Genomic DNA, 10,490 nt, shown 5'->3' with positions numbered 1-10,490 from the left:
ACCAGTGAAGGCCACTATTACACAGATACCATCATGCCAATGAGATTGAATAGACCCCACAAAGTACAGTAGCCAGCCCAGTTAGCCAACCTACAACAACAGTGGTGAAACACTGCCACCTCCTGTTATGAAGTCATTAGACTACAGCAGTGGTGAGGACGTGGGTTATCACGAAACTTCCCTAGTTCTTTGACTACTGCACAGAATATCAAAAAGGTGCCAGATTAATATTGGTCAATGTTGGATAAACAGCACTACATTGTCTCAACGTTTTAAGTTATTGATGATGATTTGGAACAAACGTACCAAGTTCCATCCTGTTCCCAAAAGATGGCGCTCTTTCCACAGCCTCGGGATATTAAACGTGCTACAGGTGCTTGACAAACAATGCAGAACATCAACTTCCCACTCCACAGCCATCTGAAGAGATACATGGAATACGCAATAAAAAAAATGCTGCTGACATCATTGTTCTGGCAACCTAGTTATACGTTCCTGACAGCCCCTCTAGGTGTTAGCAAATGTCCGTTAACGCGTGCCAAACAAACCATTTTCCAGACGGGATCTTTGGTGGAGTCACTTGCCCTTTTATTAGCAGCGAAGCAAATATAAAAACCATACCATATGCGAAATCATCGTTCCACTGTATAAACGGTAAAATGTATGCTCTACATACCTTTGCATTCCCACTTCCTGGTCAACTGTGTGCCTACACACATGACCCAAGATATAGAGCCCCATAGAGATGTCATAATACCCATAAAACCTAGCAGTCAAACAGGGAAATGATTCCAATTGTTTTTCCATCACTCATTTTTCCCATAGGAAATTTTAGAAGCACTTGAAATAAGGACTGTTTTCGTGTAGGCTTACCCTGGCGTGATGTTTTGATAACCATGTAAATGTCTCTTGGACAAGGTAACTTTTATCAATATATTCGGCTCTATTTACTCTCAGATTTGAAAATATAATTTGCATCTAAGTAGACATCATGCAAGACTACAAATCGCTGGAAGCTCCTGCACGTGGCTGCAACCTGGTCTCACAGAATTTGTGTTACTCTGTATTTAAATCTAATCTAAGACACTCCATTTAGTATGGTATGTAATAATGTGTGAATATCCATCACCCATTTCATATGATGTGTTACAATTTACAATGTGTACTATATTTTACAAAGTTGCAAAATGTACAATGTTATGAATTACAATTCATATATGTTATGAATTACAATTCATATTATATGTTATGAATTACAATTCATATTATATGTTATGAATTTGCAAATGTATAATATGTTACAGAGTTGCAAAATGCACAATATGTTACATATTTGCAAAACGTATGATACATTATGTTACAAATTCTAGCTAGGTGGCTAATGTTAGCTAGGCTAGGGGGTAGGTGTTAAGGTTAAGTTTAGCAGTTAGGTTAAAGGGTTCAAATTAGGGGAAGGGTTAGCTAACATGCTAAGTAATTGCAAATTAGCTAAAAAGGAGTAAGTAGTTAGTTTCTAATTAGCTAAAATGCTAAAGTTGCACATGATGAAACAACTTTGGGTTACTAGACATTTGCGGTATACACCTACCCATCCACCCCGACCAACCCACACTACTTTTGTTTTTGCCTTACGTAACTATCTGTCTTATGTAACCATACCAAACGTAACATATCATACTAATTTGAGTATCCCAGATTAACATTTACTATGTTACGTCTAGCCTCTGAGACCAGGCTACTTGCTGACACCTTTGCTAACAGATATTGTGTCAATTTAAAACACAAGACCATTCACAAAATGTTACATTTAAAGAAATGTTGGCCATTTATTCATTAATAAATTTAGCTAACATTAGTTTATCCAGAGATTCTTACCTTTGCCTCGATTCGGCAGTCTTTTCCAGATCATTATGGCATTTGTAGTTCTTTATGATAGCCACATTAGCAGCTAATTGGCATTTGACTTTTGGGGGGTAAATACAGGCGAATATATTGGTAAAAGTCACCTTGTCCTAGAGAGATTTACATGGTTACCTAAATGTCACACCAGGATAAGCCTACACAAAACACAGGCCTTATTTTAAGTGTTTCTAAAATCCCCTATGGGAAAAATGAATGGTGGAAAACCTAGAGTGTTGTTTGAACTGGTATAAAACCAAGATTTGTGATTTATTGCCACCTGCAGTTGTGGAATGTTTGCTAACAAGTATAATTCATTGGCTGATCCCTCCTGATGACCAGGATGGAATCATGTGATCCTTCCTTAACCCATAGGAAGTCCCACCAAGTTGACTACTTCAAAATGGTGAAAGTTCTTATTGGCGCTGCCCATGCTAAAACAGGATTTTGGGCCCTAAGGTCCACTATCTATCTACCGATCTATCTCTATGGCCAAGTCTTACGGGAGAGCCACCCAGATGCTCCAAAGGTTTTACATAATTTCAGCCTGTAGTTTTGAAAGTAGTGCTCAGCAGCCAAAACGGGTCGCGGAAAATATAGTATGATATGAATTCCAATTCGTACAATACATGTATGTTACAAATTTGTTACTGGTTAAAATCCCTGACTGCATCTTTAAGTATACCGGAAATATGACATTATTTTCCAATGGTAAACGCCCTTGATGGGATATCTTCAGTTATCCATCATCTTAGAGCCTAGTATAAGAAAATGTTTCATATTTCCGGTATACTTAAAGATATATATATATATATATATACAAAAACAATATTAGTAGGCCAAAATGGCTCCTAGGGTTATAACAGATTTATCAAGCTCTTGAACTCAATTTACAACAGAGAATTTGCTGATTTGAACACACTATTCTAGCAATAGAGCAGGCCTACACTGCAGGGCCTATTTATAGTCCTTCCACACCGACCTCGACAAACCCTTTCTGTATGGACCTCACTTTGTGCACGGGGACATTGTCATGCTGAAAGAGGAAAGGGCCTTCCCCTAACTGTTGCCACAAAGGTGGAAGCACAGAATAGAATGTAATACATTCTAGAATGTAATCTAGAATGTAATTGTATGCTGTAGCCTTAAGATTTCACTTTACTGGTACTAAGGGGCCTAGCCCGAACCATGAAAAACAGCCTTAGACCATTATTCCTCCTCCACCAAACTTCACAGTTGGTACTATGCATTTGGGCAGGTAGCATTCTTCTGACATCTGCCTAACCCAGATTCGTCTGTCAGACTGCGTGATTCATCACTCCAGAGAACAAGTTTACACTGCTCCAGAGTCCAAGGGCGGCAAGCTTTACACTACTCCAGCCGACACTTGGCATTGCGCATGGTGATCTTAGGCTTGTGTGCAGCTGCTTGGCCATGGAAACCCATTTCATGAAGCACCCAATGAACAGTTATTGTGCTGACGTTGCCTTCAGAGGCAGTTTTTTTTAAGTGCTACGCATTTCAGCACTTGGCGGTCTCATTACGTGAGTTTGTGTGGCCTACCTCTTCGCGGCTGAGCCGTTGTTGCTCCTAGAGGTTTCCACTTCACAATAACTGAACTTACAGATGACAGGACAGCTCTAGCAGGGCAGACATTTGAGGAACTGACTTGTTGAAAAGGTTGCATCCTATGACAGTGCCACATTGAAAGTCACTGAGCTCTTCTGTAAGTCCATTCTACTGCCAATGTTTAACTATGGAGATTGCATGGCTGTGTGCTCGATCGTATACACCTGGTACCAAGGGGTGTGGCTGAAATAGCCGAATTCATCATTTGAGGGCGTGTCCACATACTTTTGTGTATATATAGTGTATTATAGGCGTAATCCCCAATAAAAAGGCTATGGAAGCATTACGAGAGTTATAATATGCATAGTATTTACTGCATTTATTTTCTTCAACAATTGTGAAGTCAGAAATATCGAAAAAGTCATATTTTTATAGTGGTCTTGAGCAGTTTATAAAATATGCACAGAAGTCTTATCATATTATAGAATAGCACAAACTTGTTCGTTATTTGCACTTGGTTTCCATGAAGGTTTGATTATTTAAACTTTTAGAAAACTGATAGGCTTACCGAATGGGAAGAAAAAAACATTAGGAATGCGTATAATATGCTTAACTCACAGTCTAAATTATGAAATACAAATGCACCATAATACCCCAGAAATAACAATAATAATAGTAGTACTACTACTACTACTACTAATAATAATAATAATAAATAGATTAAAAAAGCATATATTTTAACCTAATAAAAGGCTAATGTGACAAAGTCAATATTCCTGATGAAATATAAGCTTCCATTTCGTTTAGCAATATAGAAACGGTTTTATGTGGAAGCCTTGGATTATGTCATCTACGTGATATAATCTACGTGATAATCAGATAAACTTGTTCAGTTTGTTGTTCCTTCGCGTGGCACTTAATTAGCCGTATCTATCTTGTTATCGATAAACTACCAGTGGATGTCGTTGTTCACTCTTTTTACGCGGGAGTGTCACTCCTCAAGATGACCTCAAACTCTGCAGACGCTCCAATCGTCCTTCACTTTCTCTACGGTCAGTGCGGCAGACAGAGATAGAGGAAGGAAAGGAGTGAGTGAGTGAATGAGAAAGACGGGCACACAGGGAGTGAAACAGACAGAGCGAGAGTAGCGGCTCTTACATCTAGACGCGTGTAGATATTTTGCTCCCGGAGATTCAAAATAAAACAAACAAGAACACAACAGATCGCGCTTGTGACAGGACAGGCACCCGACCGAAATATTTGAATGACTTTTCTGCCTAGCTGAATTATTATTCCGAGGAATAGTGTCATATGTGGAGATTTCTTAACCTCGTAAGCCCATTTATTTCACTTAATAGGTGCATTATGAAAGGCTAATGTTATAAGTACATTTCTTCTGATAGTGTGTTCATATTAATAACGGTTCAAATTATATTTGATGTAGGCTTTTCATGTGATGGTAATCTATATGAAAATGATATTCGATCTATGTGCATGGTAAATTCTATCTATTGAGGTGTTGCTTTTCTATTTTAAATCATAGCTTTACATCTGCCGTGCTCTTTTGGACATCTTGCAAAAGTGTCTTATTTATTATCTCTCTTTTCAGGGAACGGCTGGTGTTTTTCAGCGCACGAGACACTGAAGAACAAGGAATACAATGCTAAGGATTTTGGATACCGTGGTCACTGTCGTGACCATTTCCTTTGTGGTAGAGGGGGTGCTCGGTGGCTATGGGGTGAGCATGTTCGCCGCGCAAACATCCCCCCCGGACCCTTGCTACGACGAGAACGGTAACCCGAGGAGATGCATCCCCGATTTTGTGAACTCTGCTTTCGGAAAGGAAGTCCGCACTTCCAGCACCTGTGGTAAAACCCCGGGTAGGTACTGCTTGGTAACAGAGAAGGGCGATGAGAGAAATAGGAACTGCCATACTTGCGATGCCTCGGACCCCAAAAAGTATCACCCACCGACATATCTAACGGATCTCAACAACCCCCATAATCTCACATGTTGGCAATCGGAAAATTACATCCAATACCCCCAAAACGTCACCATAACACTGTCACTGGGCAAGAAATTCGAAGTCACCTACGTAAGCCTGCAGTTCTGCTCACCTCGACCCGAATCTATGGCTATCTTCAAGTCTATGGACTACGGCAAATCTTGGGTACCTTTCCAATACTATTCGGCCCAGTGCAGAAAAATGTACACCAAACCGAGCAAGGCCACCATTACCAAACAGAACGAACAAGAGGCGATATGCACGGACTCCCACACGGACATGCACCCTCTATCCGGCGGTCTCATTGCCTTCAGCACTCTGGACGGCAGACCGTCGGCGCACGACTTCGACAACTCGCCGGTGCTCCAGGACTGGGTCACCGCCACGGATATCAAGGTGACGTTCAGCCGATTGCACACTTTCGGTGATGAGAACGAGGATGACTCGGAGCTAGCCCGGGACTCTTATTTCTATGCGGTGTCCGATCTGCAAGTTGGCGGTCGATGCAAATGCAATGGCCACGCTTCGCGGTGCGTAAAAGACAGAGATGGAAACCTTGTTTGTGAGTGCAAACATAATACCGCGGGACCGGAGTGCGACAGGTGCAAGCCTTTCCATTATGATCGGCCGTGGCAACGCGCAACAGCTAGAGAAGCCAACGAATGTGTCGGTAAGTCAAAACAGTATAATCTCCAAAAACCATCCAAATTATCTTTAAAGCACTGCAGCAGTTTATTTTCCACACAATGCCTGTATCACAAGCGAAAATACATTTGGCATAAATGGTATTATTGGGTGACTCTTGTCTGTACAGTCATGGGAGATTTGACTGTTTTTAAGTTTGGTAATGTTGGTATTGGTTGGTTGAGTTAATTGCTAAGGTGGGCACTGCGCATTTGTCAGTTCTGTTGAAAAACAAAGATTCAGGCTTATTTTCTCTGGATGAAAGTTGTCGAAATACTATAAGAGTTATTTGTATTGTCATGAATTAAAAATGGGATTATAGCACATCATATTACGCACCAACAAGTACATACAAGTTTTACAAAACCTGTGTAATTTAGGTTTCCAACTCCAAGGCTCGAGGAAAAATGGCCTATCCTTTGTTGTAGTTTATATAGTTCTGGAAAACAATTTAAAATCCTTATTAGTATTAACATGTTATAATAATAATAATAATCATCATCATCATTTTTATTATTATTTTGTCTCTAAATTCATTTTTATAGTTTTAAGCATTTTATTAGGCTATGTCAATTTTAGTCTGATCAGCCCACGCTGTATTAATAGACCATGCCTTCATTAAAACATGATACTGATGTGATTTGAAAATGTAGGCTATCAAAAAGAAGGCTTGTATGGTTGTTAAAGAGGTCTGAATTAAGGATAAACCAAAACCACTCTTCGGCACGCCACAAAATGCACTCTTTCAATGAAATGATGTCGCGCGTCCATGCACATAAAAAGTCACATCTCAATTTGAAAACCTAAAAGCCCATTACCGCCATAGCTCAAATGGAGGATTATAACAACCACCCACTTCAGAAAGACCGCCACATCACAATGTCTAATCATTGCGTTGAAATGTTTCTCATGGGGAAAACTGATGTACAGTTCCAACTTTATCGCTACAATAAAGCGACGCACTGTCATTTATTTCAAGCGCATTTAAACTGCACCACCACAGTAATTGAACATACTTCTCTGCCCGTTTAATTAACGTTTGAATCAAAGTGAATTATAGGTCTAAATTACGTTCATTTATGTATCATAAAACTATTATATAAAAAAAAAAGTATATTAAAAAAAAAAATCATTATTTCACCCCGAAACTTTTATGATAATGGTTATTGTTGTTGTTATTATATCAAAAGAAATTGCCTTTTTTTTTTTTAATTTCTTTAAACATTACAATATGATTTTTTCTTAATTGGAAACTATCTGCTAAATGTTAATCCACCTATTAAGCCTAATAATCAAATACATGTGATATTATTAGGCAATCATTATTAATTACAACCATAACACGTTATCATTACTATTGTAATCATTCTAAATATTATTAATAGGCTAATTATTAGTATTCATATGAGCCGCTTTGTATTATGTGCTGGTCTTCACCGATATCATCGGACATAGTTAATTCGTGTGAACGCTTTAGGCCTACAAGAAGAAAAGGAACCGGAATCCATATCTACTCCGATCTTCAATGAACCGGCCCATTTAGATTTATGCTTCCTGGTCTGCCCCCATGAAGACTAATAGAGGAAGTTATCACATCGTGCCTTTCAACACACTGTTTCCAACAGCGAGGCTCAATCAGCTGCTATAGAGATGGAGACAATGCCGCAGCAGAATCAAAGATATGGTAGTTGCTTTTATTGCCAGACATGCCTAAGACCCACTTAAAGATAGTATGTATTCATGCTTAGACGAGGAGAGAGAGGGAGCGTGTAACTGCTTGGTGAGAATGTGAGTGCTACTGGTTTAGATAAAGGAGAATGAATTATTGGAAAATTGTAGTCTGATATTGACTTGGCTGTTGACTGTTGATATTGTATACGATTTTATCATGATGAGTGTGGTTAAAAGTTGTGATATGGGTTGTTGATGTAAGCGAAGGGAATTGATTCCTTGTGAAATATCTCACCCTTTATAAGCCAAGTAACTGCCCGATACATGCATGCTATCGAGGTTAAGATGAGAGGTAGGCCTAGTGGGGGGTGGTTCCCTGACTGTAGTACCTAAACGACTTCATCAACCGCATTGCTGCATAATGGATGTGTCAGTACTCTATATCAACTCTGAAAATGTGCAGTATTTCATTGGCATTGTATACCAAACATTTATAATAATAATTTATAATAATAGTTCAAGACTTATTAGGGCATGCAATGTGAATACAAGAGATATTGCTGATGGAAAAGATGATGATGAAGGTGGATAAACCTTGATTTGTCACTGTAGCCCACTCTAGATTGGATTTGCGATTTCATGGCACACATTAATTATGGCCCTACAGTGACAGGAGACTCCTCGTTCAACCCCATATTGCATCTGAGAGACCCAACAGTAAAGTGAACTGACTCAAACTCCAACTTTGTCTTGGTATTTCTATTTTTATATATATATATATATATCTTTTTCTCCCTAATTTCGTGGTATCCAATTGTTTAGTAGCTACTATCTTGTCTCATCGCTACAACTCCCGTACGGGCTCGGGAGAGACGAAGGTTGAAAGTCATTCGTCCTCCGATACACAACCCAACCAAGCCGCACTGCTTCTTAACACAGCGCGCATCCAACCCGGAAGCCAGCCGCACCAATGTGTCGGAGGAAACACCAACCTTGGTTAGCGTGCACTGCGCCCGGCCCGCCACAGGAGTCGCTGGTGCGCAATGAGTCAAGGATATCCCTACCGGCCAAGCCCTCCCTAATCCGGACGACGCTGGGCCAATTGTGCGTCGCCCCACGGACCTCCCGGTCGCGGCCGGTTGCGACAGAGCCTGGGCACGAACCCAGAGTCTCTGGTGGCACAGCTGGCGCTGCAGCACAGCGCCCTTAACCACTGCGCCACCCGGGAGGCCCTCGCCACCCGGGAGGCCCTCGGAAAGTGGGGCTGTGTTGTTTGACAGTCATCCATGGCACATGTTGACTGTTTTGACACGTAAAAGGGTTTTGTTTGCTGTTTGTTTCCATTTCAACAGAGTGGTTCTCTGTGGCAGATAAACAGGCTTGAGCCTTGTGGAAATATCCAAGCTTTTACTATGGTGACTGGCTACGAATACACTTTGGAGAAGGTCACCCCAGTCATGTATAAAACTGAGGTGTTACCTCAATTAAGAGAGCTCTGAATCTGATAATATACCACTCAAAATATCCTGACCACAGTCCTCCATATTACAGGCTACATTTCTAAGCCCTGCCGTCAAATCCAAGATTTATACTAGTTTGCCAACGATGAGAAACACAGAGTGACAATGACTAAATTAAGTTGATCAAATAGGTGAAACACAGTGACAAATTAATACAAATGAATAAGTGATTGTCAGTGGTGGTTTCTGTGAGGAGGAAAGGAAGGCTGTGCCTCCCTCCTTGGGTCGCCAGGGCTCCCATCCTGGAAAAGCAAACAGACTTGTTTAGACACAACCACTCCGCTATATGAATGAAGAATGAATTGTTCCCCCCTATCCCCAGTATCCTTGACACTTTATTTTTTTACCGGAACAGCATGTGTGTGTGTGTCATGTGTGTGTGTGGTGTGTCTCGCATGGGGCCACAAAGGAGCATCACTCATTGTATCAATCATGCTGTCAGCACACACACACACACACACACACACACACACACACACACACACACACACACACACACACACACACACACACACACACACACACACACACACACACACACACACACACACACACACACACATACCCTGTAGCAATACATTCCTCTGCGCTGTTTGTGCTGCGGGCCGCCTGCTCCGTCAGACAAGGCGTGCAGAGCGGGGTGCGGAGGGGTCCTGTGGTCGCACACCCTCTGCTAAAACAAACACTGCCTCAGGGAGAAGAATAGTCTGCCTGACACCTCTGTGGGTTTTTGAGAGGGTGAGGTGGAGTTGGAGTTGGGGTAGTAGTGTGTGGCATAGCGCTGTTGTCTGTTACCACCTGTAAAAGCAATTAGTTACAGGAGGTTGGTGGAACCTTAAATGTGGAGGACGGGCTCGTGTGAATGGCTGGAGCGGAATAAAGGGAATGGTATCAAATACATTGTTTCCATGTGTTTGATGCCATTCCATTAGCTCCATTCCAGCCATTATTATGAGCCGTCCTCCCCTCAGCAGCCTCCACTGCAATCAGTAATTGTAGCATAAAGATATGGCTAGGACAGAACACTGTGTGTACTATAAGCTTCAGTAACAGAGAAGTGATGTCAGAACGAGATGTGCTGTACTATACGATAAGCTTTGCTATGAGCTGCTTGGTTGGATGTGCTGAAATATTGAAAGCTT

The 10,490-nt window shown here is 41.0% G+C and overlaps 1 protein-coding gene across 2 annotated transcripts in view; it reads left to right on the top strand.

The window, feature by feature from the left end:
• The first annotated feature begins 4,532 nt into the window (after nucleotides 1-4,532).
• ntn1a (netrin 1a) overlaps nucleotides 4,533-10,490 on the top strand; it is a 90,731-nt gene continuing 84,773 nt past the window's right edge. For both annotated transcript variants that reach the window (XM_020454640.2, XM_031798859.1), the window contains exons 1-2: nucleotides 4,533-4,800; nucleotides 5,078-6,143. In XM_020454640.2, the coding sequence (XP_020310229.1) occupies nucleotides 5,129-6,143 (1,015 nt within the window). In that variant the 5' untranslated portion in view covers nucleotides 4,533-4,800; nucleotides 5,078-5,128. The remainder of the gene's footprint in view (nucleotides 4,801-5,077; nucleotides 6,144-10,490) is intronic.

The sequence above is a fragment of the Oncorhynchus kisutch genome, linkage group LG20 (genome assembly GCF_002021735.2).
Source record: "Oncorhynchus kisutch isolate 150728-3 linkage group LG20, Okis_V2, whole genome shotgun sequence".
In the NCBI taxonomy this organism is placed as follows: Eukaryota; Metazoa; Chordata; class Actinopteri; order Salmoniformes; family Salmonidae; genus Oncorhynchus; species Oncorhynchus kisutch.
The sequence above is the reverse complement of the archived record's forward strand: the minus strand, read 5'-3'. Positions and strand labels throughout refer to the sequence as shown.